The following is a 16,319-nucleotide window of genomic DNA, read 5'->3' on the forward strand; positions in this document are numbered from 1 at the left end:
ACAGGGCTGTGGGTGCGCACACGCGTGTGCAAGGGTGCGGCGGGCGCTGCCGGCTGGGCACCTGCCTGTGCGTGTTCGCTCGTGTGCGTGGGTGCGTGCGTGGGCACACGAGCGGGTCATGGTCCCTTTAAATCTGTTGTCGCCCCCGCCTCCCCTCCGCGGCGCTCCCCTGCTCCCCGGTTGCCACGGCAACAGCGCGGACCCGCACCACCCACCCGCCCCCTTAAAGGGGCCGAGCCCCCGCTGTCCCCCTCCCCCAGGCGCGGGAGGCTGCGTGCGGGGGGCTCCCACGGGTGAGCATGCACGGGGGGCGCGTGTGCCCGCGGGTGTGCAAGCACGGGTGAGCAGGCATGGGGGTGTGCATGCACGGGTGGGTGCGCACAGGGCGAGTGCCGTGGGCTTGCACGCGAGTGTGAGCATGCGTGGGCTGTGTGTGCACACATGGGTGTGAGCAGGCACAGGGGGGTGTGTCGGCGTGTGTGCACCCGAGCGTGCGTTCGTGTGAGCGTGCAGCAGTGAGTGCATGGGTCTGCACGCGTGTGTAAGCATGCACAGGTACTGCTGCCCCTTGGCACCCGCGGTTGTGCATGCTCACACACATGTGTGCACACAGATTCGTGCGCGTGCAACATGTGTCATTGTGCACGTGCATGCACGCGGCTCTCCACACTGCGCGTGAACGTGTGAGCGCGCACAGGCGTGTGTTTGCCCACACATGGTTGCCTACACGGGTGCACGCACGCGTGAGCATGCAGAGGTGCATGTGCATCCGCTGTGCACGCCTGCGTGAGCACGCTCACGCACACACCCGGCCGCGGGTGTGCAAGGTGTTTGCACGCGCAATGGCCGACGTGGCGCGCCCGCCCCGCGCGCTGCGTGTGCACGCGTGTGCAGGGCCCGCGTGTGCAGGGCCGGGGGGGCGGGGGGGCCGCTGTACCCGGATCTGGGGGGAGGCGGCAGCCCCGGCTCTGCCCCCGCAGCCATGAGCGGCCCCGGCAGAGGGGCGCCCCCTGCCCCCGCCAGCGCCCCCCTGGGCCCCCAAGGTAGGGGGGGGGGCGGGGGGTGATGCCACGCAAGGGGGTGGCGGGGGAAGAGGGTGTTGTGGGTGTTCGGGGGGTGGGAGCTGGGAGCGGGGAGGTGGAGGGTTCTCTTGGGGCATACCGGAACCCCCCAGATATGGGGGGGGGCCGCTGTCTGGATTGCACAGCACTCCCCCAGCCCCGGGCTTCATCGTGAGCATCCCCCGCCATTGCAGCGCAGCCTCCTCGCCGTGCAGTGCTCCCGCTTGCAGCACAGCCCCGGGGGCTTTGCAGCACCCCCCCACCCCCCCCATTGCCTCGCCCCCCCCACAATCACCTCCCCTCCCCCCAGCTGCACTGCACCCCACTCCCCTGCGTTGCCCCCCCAGCTGTATTGCAACAGCCGCATTTGCATTGCACACTCCCCACCCCACCCCCCGGGCTCCTGCCTGTACTGGGTGTGGCAAATGGGGAATGGGGAATGCCCTCCCTGCCCTGGGGGGCTTCTGAGGGATTCCCCCCCCTCCCCATAGTGCTGGCTTGGGGGAAAAGCTCCTCGTGGCCCCTGCTGCATGGGCCGGGGGTCCAGTGCAAATCCCTGCAGGTGGGGGGAGGTTGGGGGGACAGTGGTTCCATGTGCAGGTGAGCTCTTTCCATGCTGCTGGGGGCTCCTTGGTTGGGGAAACTGAGGCTCTGGGGGGCTGTGGTGCTGATCAGCCAGGATTAGACACCCCCCTGGAGGTGTTGGGGTGCTCCTGCCCACACAGGGGCTGCGATGCCCCCCAGCCCGGCAAGACAGGGTGGCCAGCACTGGGGGGCACATACACTTGTTTGTCCTTGCTGTAGGATGGGGAGAGGTCCCTGCTCCCGGGGACCCCCCCACTGTCCCCCTCATTCCTTGCCAGGTTCCATAACTGGGGGGCCCTGGGATGAGTGGGGCAGGATTGGGGTGCACAGCACCCCTGGCTGCATTTGACTGTCACCCATGTTGCTCTCTCCTGCTCTGCGCCCCCCCAACTCTGTGTCTGTGTGTCCCCTGCCCCCCCCCCCCCCCCAGCCATGCAGCAGGTCCTGGACAACCTGATGGGGCTCCCCGGCACCCCGGGGGCTGCCGACCTGGACCTCATCTTCCTCCGCGGCATCATGGAGAGCCCAATAGTAAGGTCCTTGGCGAAGGTACGGTGGCGCAGGGGTGGCACTGTGTCCCATCCCCCCCCCCCCGGCCCCCTGCCGCAGGTGGCAATGAGTGGGGCACGGGGGGGATGTGGGAGCCCAGGGGTGAGCACACGGGGGGCAGTGTGTGTGTATGGGTGCACGAGTGTGTGCATGCACGCACATGTGTGTGCTGTGTGAACATGGACGTGTGTATGTGGATGGACACATGCATGTACATGTGTGTGGATACATGGATGTCCGCTTGCACGTGTGTGCATACAGGGAGGTGTCTGTGCATATTTGCACATATGCATGTGTGCACGCATGGAGGGGAGCGTGCACATTTGCACACGTGTGTGCATGCCTGTGTGTGAGGCTGCAGTGTTTCAGCAGCAGGGGAGGGCGGTCGCTTGGGGGGCTGGGGTGGGTGCTGGCTATGTGCTGCCCCTTGGGGTGTGCACGTGTGTGTGTGTGCACATGCCTGTGTGTGTCACCTGCTGGCCATGCTGTTGAGGTGTGTGTGGCTGGCACCGTGTCCTGCATGTTTAACCAGTATGTGTGTATTTGCACCTGCGCACAGTCGTGCAACGATGCACGCGTGCATGCATTGGTGCAGCAATGTGTGTGCAAGGGTCTGCATGGACATGAATGTGCATGCACGCATATGTACTTGGGGATGTGCATGTGTGTGCATCCAAAAGGGTGGCTCTGCAATTGTGTGTGCATGCAGGGCACTGTGTGTGTGCAAAGGGCGTGCGTGTGCACTTGTACATGTGTGTGCTCATGTGTGTGCACAGTGGGCTGTGCCAGAGACCCCTGCTGTGCGCGGGGGGCTGCACCCCCCCGCCCCGCACTGGGAGCAGATGCCAGGGGTATTAGTGAGCGGGTGGGCGGGCGCGGGGGTCTCTAATCCCCCCCGGCCCCCCCAGGCCCATGAGCGGCTGGAAGAGACGAAGCTGGAGGCGGTGAGGGACAACAACCTGGAGCTGGTGCAGGAGATCCTGCGTGACATCGGGCACCTGGTGCGGCAGGACAGCGCGGCCGCCGAGCTGGCATGCATCCTGCGCGAGCCCCACTTCCAGGTGGGGCGTGCAAGGCCTGTGCGTGCAATGCACGTGCAAGGGTGTGTGCAACGTGGGTGTGACAGCCCTCCCTGTGCATTGCAGTCCCTGCTGGAGACCCACGACTCAGTGGCCTCCAAGAGCTACGAGACGCCCCCCGCCCAGCCCCGTCCTGGATCCAGCCTTCAACAACCAGCCTGTGCCCCCCGACGCCGTGCGCATGGTGGGCATCCGCAAGACGGCTGGCGAGAACCTGGTGAGCCTGAGCCTGGGGCGCTGAAGGGTGCTGGGGGCATTGCGGGGTGCTGGGGGCATTATGGGGTGCTGGGGGTGTTGGTGGGTGCTGGAGGACATTGCTGGGTGCTGGGGGTGTTGCTGGGAGGACATTGCTGGGTGCTGGGGGCATTGCTGGGTGCTGGGGGTGTTGCTGGGAGGACATTGCTGGGTGCTGGGGGCATTGCTGGGTGCTGGCGGGCATTGCTGTGTGCTGGGGTGTTGCAAGGGTGACTGGAGGGTGCTGGGTGGGTGCAGCGGACGCTGTGGGGGGGACACGGCGTGGGGCTGACGCGGGGCTGTGCCCACCCAGGGGGTGACGTTCCGTGTGGAGCGGGGGGAGCTGGTCATCGCCCGCATCCTGCACGGGGGGATGGTGGCGCAGCAGGGGCTGCTGCACGTGGGGGACGTCATCCGGGAGGTGAACGGGCGGGAGGTGGGCAGCGACCCGCGGGCACTGCAGGACAGCCTGCGCCACGCCAGCGGCAGCGTCATCCTCAAGATCCTGCCCAGCTACCAGGAGCCCCACCCGCCCCGGCAGGTACCGATCCCCACAGCTGCCCCCCCCATCTGCACCCAACATCTGCACCCCACACCCAGCACCCTGCCCACGGCTCCCCCATGGGCCTGTGCCTCTGTCCACATCTATCCCCATGCCACCCTGCCAACGTCCCCATGCTCATGTGTCGCACACCCCCTGCCTCATGTCACCCTGTCCCCTGTCCTCTTGCCACGTGCCTCAGCTCCCCCTGCATCCCTGAGCCCCACAGCCCCTTGTCCCCCTGTCCCTCTGCCTGTGTCCCCTGCACGCTGATCGACATCCTCCATGCCCACGTGCCCCATGGCTGGTGGGACCCCTGTGTCCCCCATGGTGCCCAGCACTGGTGAGGGCACCCAGCTGTGTGGTAGTACCTGCCCTGTCCCCATCCCTGCCCTGTCCCCATGTCCTCAGCCCTATGGCAGGACCTGGGTGGCAAAGGGTGCCCTGTGTGCCCCCCTCCCTGTGCCAGCCTGGCGCAGGCGCCTGCTGTCACCCTGGCTCCAGGGACAAAGCAGCACTGTCATTGCATCCCCTGGCACCGTGTGTCCCTGCACTCGGCTGGCCCCGTGGCACCCTGCTGCTGCCAGCACTGGGCAGGGGTCCCGTGTGCAGGCACACGCGTGTGCCCCGTGGTGTGTGTGTGCGCGGCTGCCTTTGCACGCTCCTGCACACATGTGTGCCATCGTGGGCACGGTGGTGGTGACGCTGGGCGCGTGTGTGTGCCTGTGTGTGGGTGTGGGGCTGTGCGTGGGCGCTGCCGTGGGTGCCCTGTGGGGCGCAGTGGCAGCTGCCAGTGCTGCCTGTGTGTGCGCAGGTGCTGTGCGTGCCTGGCTGTGCCGGGTGGCAAGGGGGCACCAGGGTGGGGGGGGTGCCTAGTGGGGTGCACAGGCGTGTGTGTGTGTGTGTGCGCACGCGCATGGCACAGCTCCTGCGTTTCCCACTGGCATACTGGGGAAACAGAGGCACAGGCTGGCAGCATCCAGGCGATGCAGAGCGGGGAACCCAAGTGGCTGGCGGCCTCCCCCCTGACCCCCCTGGTCCCCAGGTCTTTGTCAAGTGTCACTTCGACTACGACCCGGCCACCGACAGCCTTATCCCTTGCAAGGAGGCTGGGCTCAAGTTCACTGCCGGTGACCTGCTGCAGATCGTCAACCAGGATGACCCCAACTGGTGGCAGGTCAGGAGGGACCCTGGGGTGGGGGGACCTGGCCCTTTGTCCCCCTCCTGGTGGTATCCCCAGAAGCTGGCGTCCATGCAGGAGCAGGGGTGTCCTGGGAGCTGAGGGGTTCCCTGGGGCCTGGGGGGATGGGGGTGTGTCCCCGAAAACTGGGGGGGTCCCTGGAGCTGGGGAGAGTCCCTGGAAACTGGAGAGGTCCTTGGAGCTGGGGGGGGCTTGTGTGTCCCCGGGAGTTGTGGGGCATCCCTGTGGGGCTTGGGGGTTCCCTGGAGCTAGGGAGGGTCCCTGGGAGCTGGGGGGTCCCCATGGGGCTGGGGTCCCCACACGCAGTGCTGTCCCCCAGGCGTGCCATGTGGAGGGGGGCAGCGCGGGGCTGGTGCCCAGCCAGCTGCTGGAGGAGAAGCGCAAAGCCTTCGTCAAGCGGGACGTGGAGGTGGCCCCCACATCTGGTATGGAGTCCCACCCCAGCCCTTGGTGGGGACATGGCCCTGGGGGCACAGGGACAGGTGGTCACCTCCTGAGGGGGAGCACAGCGGGTCCCCTGCGCCCTATGGCAATGTCCCCATTGCCCCGTGGTGATGTCCCCATCCCTGTGGCGCTGTCCCTGCGGCAGGTCCCCAGTTCCCAGGGTGATGTCCCCACTGGCACTGTCCCTGCAGCAGGTCCCCAACTCCCCAGGTGATATCCCCATCCCTGTGGCACTGTCCCTGTGGCAGGTCCCAGTTCCCATGGCACTGTCCCCACGCCATGGCACTGTCCCTATGCCCGTCCCCAGCTCAGCCACCCCCTTGCCCTCGGCAGGGGCCCTGTGTGGCAGCCTCAGTGGGAAGAGGAAGAAGAGGATGATGTACCTGACGACAAAGAACGCCGGTGCGTGTCCCTGATGGCATTCCCCAGGGAAAGGGGGAACAGTGCCCAGGCTGTGCCCCTGGCAGGCTAGTGGTGGCACCTCGCAGGACGGGGTGCCCTGGGGTCCCCATGGCACCCAGCTCGAGGGTGCTACTGCAGGTGACAGCCCCATCCCTCATCCAGAGTTTGACCGCCATGAGCTGCTGATCTATGAGGAGATGGCCCGCATGCCGCCCTTCCGCCGGAAAACCCTGGTGCTGATTGGCGCCCAGGGTGTGGGGCGCCGCAGCCTCAAGAACAAGCTCATCATGTCAGACCAAGCGCGATACGGCACCACTATCCCCTGTGAGTGTTCCTGTGCACATTGCTGTCCCTGCCAGCATCACTGTCCCCTGCAAACATCATTTCCATGAGCATCCCTGTCCATGCGAGCATCCCTGTCGCCCGCCAGCATCCCTGTCCATGCGAGCATCCCTGTCCTCTGCCAGCATCCCTGTCCCCACCAGCATCAGCGTCCCTGGCACAGCCCAACCTGGCCAGCACCACCCCCCTGGGGGTGTGGGTGCAGCATCACAGCCTTGTGGCCATCCCCGCGGGCTGTGGGTGCCCCCGGGGTGAGACCCCTGGGGTGGTCACTCAGACAGGCCACCCTTGGGCAGACACATCACGGAAGCCGAAGGAGAATGAGAAGGATGGGCACGGGTACCGCTTCGTGTCACGGGGGGAGATGGAGGCGGACATCAAGGCGGGCCGGTACCTGGAGCATGGCGAGTATGAGGGCAACCTCTATGGCACCAAGATCGACTCCATCCGCACCGTGGTGGAGGCTGGCAAGATGTGTATCCTGGACGTCAACCCCCAGGTAGGGTACCCGGGGGAGGCAGCACACCAAGGGGGTGGCTGGGGCTGCCCCCGCCCTGGGGCTCAGCACCGCCCCCCTCCCACCCAGGCAGTGAAGGTGCTGAGAACAGCTGAATTTGTGCCATACGTGGTCTTCATTGAAGCCCCCGACCCTGAGACGCTGCGGGCCATGAACCGGGCAGCGCTGGAGAGTGGTGTGGCCACTAAGCAGCTCACGGTGGGTCCCAACCCCGGGGGGGTGGGGGCAGGCACACAGGGAGCGATGGGGAAACTGAGGCAGGTTTGTGCGGGGCAGGAGGCCGATGCCAAGCGGACGGTGGAGGAGAGCGACCGGATCCAGCGTGGTTACGGTCACTACTTCGACCTCAGCCTGACCAACGACGACCTGGAGCACACCTTTGGGCGGCTGCAGGAGGCCATGGAGCGCCTGCGCACCCAGCCCCAGTGGGTGCCCGTCAGCTGGGTCTACTAGTACCCCCCCGGGGGTCCCCACCACCTTTACCCCCCCTCAGCCTGACCAGGAGGGCTGCAGGGGGAGGAGGGTGGTATTGCCCCCACTGTCTCACCCAGTGTGATGAGCTTGCCGTGTTCAGCACTGGGGTTGGGGGGGGGAGGGGGGCTGGCTGGCTGCACAGTGCCCCCGCCACTCAAGCCAGGCTCCTGTCTCCCTCCTACTTAGCCCCACATTCATGGGGGGAAGAACAGGGCAGTGGGGTCCCTCTGGGGGACAGACCCCCTCCACTGTGCCCAGCACCCACACAGCTAACTCACTGCCAGAACCTCACCCCCTCCCTGTGTTACCCCCGGGGACTGTGCCCCCCCCAGCCGGAGTTGCTGCGAGCTGGGGGGCACAGGGACATTGCGGGGGTCACCACTGTTGTGTGGCTCTGGCCCCTCGTAGCCCTGTGGCTCAGTTTCCCCATGGGAAAGCACGCCCCATCCCAGGGCAGCGTGTGGGTCAGGACCCCCAGGGCAGGGGGTGGGGTGGTCACACCAGCTGAAGCCACATGAGCTGCTGTGGCCCCAAGCCGCTGCCTTGCTGCACCCCCTCCCAGCAACCCCCTTTCACCCTGACCAGGATGGGGGTCCCTTTCTGTCCCTTTTGACCCCCCCACCCCTTCCCAAGTAGCAATAACCCCCCCCAGACCACCAGCCGGTGTGGGTTCCAGCCTATAATTAATCCTTAATTAACCCTGTAGTTAACCTGGGAGGTGCTGCAGCTGGGGACTTGCTGGGGGTGCCTGGGGGGGGGGGGTCCTGCCAGGGGGTAACCCCAAGGGACCGGGACACAGAGTGCAGCACACACACATACAGGTGTGTGCCAGCGGGGTGTGTGTTCCCCTTCCATCCCCCCCCCCCCCGCCACCCCCTATCCCAGTCCCCAGGTGGCTCCTTTTTGGTACTTTGCTGTGACTTTTATTAAAGGAAAGAAAAGTGTCGGGTTTGTCCCTTGCAGCTGAATCCAGCTGGGTGCGGGGCACCCCTGGGGGGGCACATGGTGTCACCGTGTCACCACTGCCCCACCCTGGCTCTCTCCCACCTGGTGCTGATGGGGTTTGTTTCTGCAAATCAGGGGTTTGCACCAGGTTGGTGCTTGGGGGGTGTTTGTGGGGCTGGGGGCTGGGGTGCGAGTGTGTGTGCATGTGTGCATGTGTGCACATGTGTGTGTGCGCACACGTGGCTGTATTTGGGGTTTGGTGGGTGTGGGTGTTGGGGGGGTGGGTTGAGGTGTTTGGGGTCTGTGGGGGGGGTTGTGTGTGTTGAGGTGTAATTGTGTGTGCGCGTGTGCGTGTGACATTGCACACACAGGCCCTACTTGGTGCTGCCGGGAGAGGTCAGCAGAGCTGCAGGCACCGCAGCTGGGGGCGTGGGGGTGTGCACGCGGGGGGGGGAGCAAGGGGGTGTGGGTAAGGGTGTGTTTGTACAGGGGTGTGTGTATGGGTGTGCCAGTGTGTTTGCACAGACATGTAAGGTGTATGGGTGTGCATGTGTTGGAGTGTGTGTACAGTTTGCTTGCACAGGTGTGTAGGTGTGCATGTGCTTCCTTGCACAAGTGTGGCTTTGCATGCATTTGCACAGTTGCACACCTGCATGCACGTGTGTGTGTGAGCGTGCATCACCCAGCATACCAGCACACACCTCTCCACCTCATGCACGCACGTGTGCACACCCAGCAGACCCTGTTCTGTGCACCCCTCAGCTGTGAGCTGCTGTGGCCATAGGGTGTCATGGCCATAGGGTGCTGTGGCCATAACACTGTCATGGCTATAGGGTGCCGTGGCCGTAGGGTGCCATGCCTATAAGGTGCTGTGGCTATAAGCTCCTGTGGCTTTAAGCTGCGGTGGCTATAAGCTTCCGTGTCTGTAAGGTGGCGTGTCTATAATCTCCTCTGTCTATAAGCTGCTGGGGCTATAAGCTGTAAGGCACCAGGGCTATACAGTGCAGTGTCTATAAGGTGCTTTGCATGGTGGCAGCCATGTGGGCCACGCTGCTGCTGCTGCTGGCTCTGGGCACGCTGGCACTGGGGTTGGTGGCCCACCGGCTCCTGGCCCCAGCTGGCAACCCCTTCACCTGGCCCCCCCCGGGGCCCCCCCCGGCCACTGGTGACGGAGCCACGCGCCCGTGACAAGGTGCTGAAGCGGGGTGAGTGCTGGGTGTTGGGTGCTGGGTGCTGGCCATCCATCCCGCCTGTGCTGCCCACCTGTGTGCCCTCGTGTGGTGCCGGGGGGGGGGGCTCAGGCACACGCGTGTGTGCAGGGTTCAGCGCCCACCGGGTGCCGCCGGAGCTGGACGCCGTGGTCATTGGCAGCGGCATAGGCGGGCTGGCAGCAGCGGGCACGCTGGCCAAGGTGGGCAAGCGGGTGCTGGTGCTGGAGCAGCATGACCAGGCCGGCGGGTGCTGCCACACCTTCCAGGAGCAGGGCAGCGAGTTCGATGTGGGTAAGGACCCCCCGGCTGCCCCTCCTCAGCACCGGCTGCCTGTGCCTGAGCGTGCAGGCAGTGTGCATGTGCCTGGGTGTGCAGGCAGCGTGTGTGTGTGTGCCTGGGTGTGCAGGCAGCCTGTGCCTGTGCATACAGGCAGTGTGCAGGTATGTGCAGGCATGTGCAGGCAGTTTACGGGTGTTTGCAGGCACGATGGGGGTGTAGCTCAGTGTGTGCATGCAGCATGGCTGCTGCTTACCCCCCTGCTGTGTGTCTGCAGGCTGGTTGCACCACTGCATGTATCCCTGTGCAACAGGGTGGGTGTGTTTGCAGTGCGTGTGCAGTGCAGTGCATGCAGTGTGCCCTGCTTGCACATTCAGTCAGTGTGGTTGCTGGCATGTGTCGCATGCCCCATGTGCACGTGCATGCAGTGCCTGTCCCTGTTCAGTGTCCACTGAGTAGGTATGGTAGCGTGTGCATGCAGTGTCTGCAGTATTTTTGCAATGCATGCACTTTTTGCATGCAGCATGCACGCATGCACTGCTTGCAAGCAGTGTGTGCGCAGGCAGCACTTGCAGTGTTTGTGCAGTGAGCGCGCTGTTCACAGTGCGTGTTTTTGCTGTGTGCAGTGTGTGTGCATGCAGCCTGTAGTGCACGTGCAGTGCGTGCGCAGTTTGCTTGCGCATGTGCAGCTGTGCAGGCAACTCATGTGCTGTTTGCATGCAGTGCGCGTGTGCTTGCTCTGTGTGCAGTGCATGCATGCAGTGTGCGTGCTGTGCCTGCTGCCCCAGCCATGCCACCGCCCCTGGAGGTGACCTGCACCAGGAAAATGATAAACACTTAATTCCCCCGTGGGCCCCTGGTGCCCAGCCCCTGGGCTGCTGACCTCTAGGGCCCACAGGCATCCACTACGTGGGGCAGATGCACGAGGGCAGCATGCTGCGCGTGGTGCTGGACCAGCTGACAGACGGGCAGCTGTGCTGGCAGCGCCTGCCAGACCCCTACGACGAGGTGTGCCTGGGCCCCCGGCGCTACCAGCTTCGCGCCGGCAAGGCCGCCTTCGCCGCCGCCCTGGAGGAGCAGTTCCCCGCTGAGAAGGCGGCCATCAGGGAGTTCATGCGGCTCTCCAAGGTGGGTGTCCCCACAGGGACCCTCCCGTGGGTGGTGGCATGTCCCCGGCGTGCAGTGCTGGGGTGCCTCCAGCTTGGGTGTGGGGGGTGGTGGCACTGGTGGGTCTGGGTGGGGGCATGGTAGGGCCGTGTCTGATGGTGGTGGTGGGGAGGGGGCACTGGGGATATTGGGGACACAGGTTATGGTCATGGTAGTGACAAAAGGGATCATTACAGTGGGGACACTGGTGACGGGCATGGTAGGGACAAAAGTGGTGGTCATGGTGGGGACACAGATGACGGGCATGGTAGGGATAAAAGTGATAGTCATGGTGGGGACGCAGGCATTGGGTGTGGTGGGGTAAAGCAGTGGGGATGGTGGGGACGTGGGTGGTGGCCCTGGTGGGGATGGGTGGGGGTGTGGTGGGGCTTTGTGTGATGGTTGTGGTGGGGAGGGGGCACTGGGGATATTGGGGATACAGATGACGGGCATGGTGGGGATGAAAGTGATGGTCATGGTGGGGACACAAGTGATGGTCATGGTGGGGACGCAGGCATTGGGTGTGGTGGGGTAAAGCAGTGGGGATGGTGGGGACGTGGGTGGTGGCCCTGGTGAAGATGGGTGCCAGGGACAGGGGTGGCTCTGGGGTCACAGCAGTGACAGTCATGAGGATGGGGTGGTGGCAGTGGTGTGGCCATGGCCATGGGAGTGGCTGGGGGTGACACGGGGCCGGTCCCTGTGCAGATGGCCTCGCGGCACGTGGCGCTGCTGGCGGTGCTGAAGATGGTGCCGTGGTGGCTGGCTGCCTTCCTGGTCCGCACCGGCCTTGTCTACTGGATCTCGCCCGTCTTCCGCATGGCGGCCACCAGCCACAGTGAGGCCGTGGCCCGGCTGACGGCTGACCGTGATCTGCGTGCCCTGTTCAGCTACCTCTTCTACGGTCAGGGGGCCGTTGTGATAGGGAAGGGGCTGTCGCGATAGGGAAGGTGCTGCCGAGATAGGGAGGGCAGCCTGGTGATGAAGGAAGGCTGTATTGCAATAAGGGAGGTTGAGTCACAATAGGGGAGGGCCACACCGTGAGAGGGGATGGCACCGTCATGATAGAGGTGGGCTCTGTTGCAGTGGGGAGGGCTGTGTTGCAATAGGGCAGGCTGTGTCGTGATATGGGAGGGCCCTGTTGCAACAGGGGAGAGCTGTGTCATGATAGGGGAAGGCTGTGTCATGATAGCAGAGGATGTGTTGTGACGGGAGGGCAGCATTATGATAGGGGGGGCCATGTCAGGATCAGGGAGGGCTTTATCTTGATGAGGAGGGCCATGTCACGACAGGGGAGGCCAAGTCGTGATAGGGGAGGGCTGCCCCCTGTTGGGGCGGGGGCCAGCTGTGCCTGTGCCCCACCACCGTCCCTGTCCCCAGGCACGGCCCCGCAGGACTCCAGCTTCCTGGTGAACGTGCTGATGGTGCACCACTACCAGCGGGGGGCCTGGTACCCGCGGGGGGGGGGCCAGCGAGATCGCCTTCCACACCGTGCCCCTCATCGAGCGCGCGGGGGGTGCCGTGCTGGTGCGCGCCCCTGTCACCCGCATCCTCGTCTCCCCTGCTGGCACCGCCGTGGGTGAGCGCTGACTCCCACCCCAGCCCCCTGCCATCGGGGGGGACGCGGTGGGCACAGGGGGGTGGTGTCCTGTGCCCCCCTCACCCCCCCACGCCTCCCAGGGGTGGTGGTGCAGAAGGGGCCCAGTGAGGAGGAGGTGGAGATCTTCGCGCCCCTCGTCATCTCCGACGCCGGCATCTTCAACACCTTCGGCAAGCTGCTGCCCCCCCAGCTCCGCGGCCACCCAGGTACCGTGTCCCACATGCCTGCAGTCCCCATCATCCCTGCATCCCCAGCATCCCCGTGTCCCTGGTGTCCCCAGCGTCCCCGCATCCCCAGCATCCCAGTGTCCCCAGCGTCCCTGTGTCACCAGCATCCCCATGTCCCTGATGTCCCCGGTGTCCGAAGCATCCCTGGTGTCCCCAGCATCCCTGCATCCCTGGCATCACTGGTGTCCCCCTGTCCCTCATGTCCTCAGCGTCCTCAGCATCTCTGTGTCCCCAGCATCACTGGTGTCCCCCACATCCCTGTGTCCCTGGCACCACCAGTGGTCCCCAGCATCCTCATGTCCCTCATGTCCCCAGCATTGCTGTGTCCCCAGCATCCCCTCTGCAGGCATCGGGTGTCACCTCCCGCATCCCAGCCCATGTCCCCACAGGTGTCCGCTCCCGCCTGGCCATGGTGCGGCACGGCATGGGCTCCTTCCTGGTGTTCGTGGGGCTGCGGGGCAGTGCGGCGGAGCTGGCCCTGCCTGCCACCAACTTCTGGATCTACCCCCACAACGACTTGGACGCCATGTAAGGGGTCCCCAGGCACCCTGGGGTGGGCGCACGGCACGTGGTGTGGGTGCTCAGGGGTGCACATTGGGTGCATGGTGCTGCCCACTCTGCCTGCAGGATGACCCGCTACGCTGCCCTGAGCCGTGACGATGTCCCCGAAAACCTGGCCATGATGTTCATCACCTTCCCTGCTGCCAAGGACCCCACCTACGAGCAGCGGCACCCAGGTACAGGGTGGGGGGCCCCACCCCACTCTGTGCCACCACCGCATCCCGGGCTGATGTCAGCACTGGGGTCCCCTGTGACGGGATGAGGATTGTCACCAGCTGTGTCCCCTGCCTCATAGGCCGGTCGTGCATGACGATCCTGACCATGGCACGGTATGAGTGGTTCGAGGAGTGGGCCGGGACCCGCGCCAAGCACCGGGGCCCTGACTACCAGCAGTACAAGCTGGCCATTGCCCAGCGCCTCCTGGAGCGGGCACTGCAGCGCTTCCCCCACCTCCGTGACAAGGTGATGGGGGTCCCCACGGTGTCCCCTGCCACGCAGGGTGCCCAGCAGGGACGGTGTGTGGTGGGGACAGGGTGTTCTGCAGGGATGGGGGGGTTGTAGGGATGGAGTGCCTGGGTGCCCCATGGGGTTGGGGTGCCCCACCAGGAGAGATGCACAGTGGGGACCGGGTGTCCTGTGGGGTTGGGCTGCCCTGTGGGAACAGGGTCCCTTGTGTGGGTGGGATGTGTGTGTGGGATGTCCCATGGAAATAGGGTGCCCCACAGGGTTGGGGTGCCTCATGGGCATGGGTGCAGAGGGGGCATGGGGTGCAGAGTGGAGACTGGGTGCCCTATGGGGTGGAGTGCCCAGGCAGGGATGTGCTTGTTGGGGACAGGGTACCCTTTGGGGCTGGGGTGCCCAGTGGGGACAGGGTGTCCTGCAAAGCCATGGGACATCACAGCCCCCAGGACCTTTGCATGGGGTGGGCACCCACCAGAGAGACGTGGACTTGTTGTGGTGGGACCTGTTGTTTGGTGGGATGGGTCTACCTGTGTCCCTGCATGTGCCCCGTGCACCCCTGGGTGCCCCATGCACTCTGGCGTTCCCTGTGCACTCTCATGTGGCCTGTGCACCCCAACGTGCCCCGGGCCCCCCGCCCCGGGCTCCTGCTCGGGCAGGTGGAGTTTGTGGAGGCGGCGTCACCGCTCACCAACCAGCACTACCTGGCGGCCCCCCGTGGGGAGATGTACGGGACCGAGCACGAAGTCGGCCGCTTCAGCCCGGCTGTGGTGGCCGCCATGAGAGCCAAGACACCCGTGAAGAACCTCTACCTGACAGGTACGGGACCTGTGCACCCACACCCCCATGTCCCCCTGTCCCTCTGTCCCCATGCCCAGCTCCAGGCTGCAGACAGTGTTCCCAGGGGCTCCCTGAAGCAGGGGATGTCCTCCTGAAGCAGGGCAACGGTGGTGCCCGGGTCCCCCACGCTGGTGGCTGTGTCCCCCCTGGGGGTGGCTGTGTCCCACTGTGGCTCATCCCCAGGGCAGGACGTGTTCAGCTGCGGGCTGGCGGGGGCCCTGCACGGGGGGCTGCTGTGTGCCTCCACTGTCCTGGGCCGCCTGCTCTACTTGGACCTGCTGCTCCTCAAGAAGAAGATCAAGCGGTGCCGGGGCCAGCAAGCGGCGTGAGTGGCTGGGGACACCTGCCACCGGGATGGCCCCGTGCCAGGGAGTGCGCTCCCCACTCAATAAACCCCAACATCCTGCTGGCCTGAGCCCATCTCTTGGGAAGGGGAAGAGATGGGATGGGGACAGGGATGGAAATAGGATGGGATGGGGATGGGGACGGGGATGAGGATGAGCATGGGGCTGGGGCTGGAAATGGGATGGGCATCAGTTGGGATGGGAATGAGATGGAGATGAGAATGTGATGAAGATGGGGATGGGATGGGAGGGGGCAGAGATGGGGATGTGGGCAGGGATGGAAATAGGATGGGATGGGGGTGGGCATGAGATGGGGATGGGGGTAGGGATGGGGCTAAGATGGCAATGGGGATGGGGATAGGGATGGGATCAGATGGAAATGGGGATAAGGACAGGATGGAGTTAGGGACAGGGATGGAGAGAGGGATGGGAATGGGGACAAGGACGGGGACAGGAACAGGGTGTCAGGGCCCTGGCTGACACATGCTCACATGCCCACCTGGCAAAGTCCCTGCAGTGCCAGGGTGCACCCACAGCTGGGGGTGCATGGATGGTGCAGAGCCCCCCCTGAATTTTCCCTCTTCTCCCTCTGTACATCCCAAGCCTCCCCAGCCCCTAAAACCAGCATAGCAGGGAGCTCTTTTACACATTTAAAAATAATAAATAGGGAAACCCCTGCCATGCGCCAATGTCATGGTTTGGGGGGGAGGTGGACCCCGGTGTCCAGAGAGGGGCAGGACACGGACCCAGGCACCTGGATGGCACCAGGCCATTTGGATGCCTGGGTCCATGTCCCCCTCCCCAGTGCAGGCTGTCACCAGGCTGTCCTCAGGGTGGAGATGACCCCTAGAAGTTGGTCTGGATGATGAAGGGGTGCTGAGCCCCAGGGCTGCGGCTGCATTCGGGGCATGGCCCCTGCGGTGGTGGGTAGAGGAAGGGCTTTGCTGTCACCTAAGTGTGAGTGTGGGTCAGTGGGGGGGGAGACTGTGACACCCCCCCGGCTTCCCAGGGCTGACCTCAGGAGACTGGAACTGGGTTCCCCCTTTGGGACATGGCAAGGTGGGGTGCATGGGAGCAGGGGAGGGTGCTCCTGGCATGGGGTGGCACATGGGCTTGTGAACCCTCATAGTCCCCCCATGCCCTGCTGAGCCCCATAATGCCAGTGTCCATCACCCCATAGCCCCAGCACCCGCCACCCCCATGCCACCCAGCACCCCCACATCCCATAGCCTCTGCACCCACCACCCCATGCCATCAGCACCCCACATCCCATAGCCCCAGCAC

General features: G+C 65.0%; 2 protein-coding genes across 2 annotated transcripts; both read left to right on the forward strand.

Annotated features, from left to right (window-relative positions):
• The first annotated feature begins 891 nt into the window (after window positions 1-891).
• MPP2 (MAGUK p55 scaffold protein 2) lies at window positions 892-8,374 on the forward strand. Its single transcript, XM_055790122.1, is given in 13 exon segments — window positions 892-1,043; window positions 2,077-2,195; window positions 3,104-3,256; window positions 3,341-3,397; window positions 3,399-3,491; window positions 3,822-4,049; window positions 5,095-5,226; window positions 5,570-5,675; window positions 6,028-6,096; window positions 6,259-6,420; window positions 6,735-6,937; window positions 7,025-7,153; window positions 7,232-8,374. Coding segments are annotated over 13 exon segments (1,689 nt in total). The 5' UTR covers window positions 892-982; the 3' UTR covers window positions 7,409-8,374.
• An 823-nt stretch (window positions 8,375-9,197) lies between these two features.
• Window positions 9,198-15,123, forward strand: LOC101915211 (all-trans-retinol 13,14-reductase-like). The gene is given in 13 exon segments (XM_005235874.3): window positions 9,198-9,219; window positions 9,337-9,579; window positions 9,694-9,876; window positions 10,760-10,989; window positions 11,713-11,908; window positions 12,385-12,464; window positions 12,466-12,583; window positions 12,685-12,810; window positions 13,221-13,359; window positions 13,459-13,568; window positions 13,688-13,854; window positions 14,511-14,670; window positions 14,875-15,123. Coding segments are annotated over 13 exon segments (1,920 nt in total). The 3' UTR covers window positions 15,021-15,123.
• The last annotated feature ends 1,196 nt before the right edge of the window (window positions 15,124-16,319 follow it).

The sequence above is a fragment of the Falco peregrinus genome, chromosome 18 (genome assembly GCF_023634155.1).
Source record: "Falco peregrinus isolate bFalPer1 chromosome 18, bFalPer1.pri, whole genome shotgun sequence".
NCBI classification, from domain to species: Eukaryota; Metazoa; Chordata; class Aves; order Falconiformes; family Falconidae; genus Falco; species Falco peregrinus.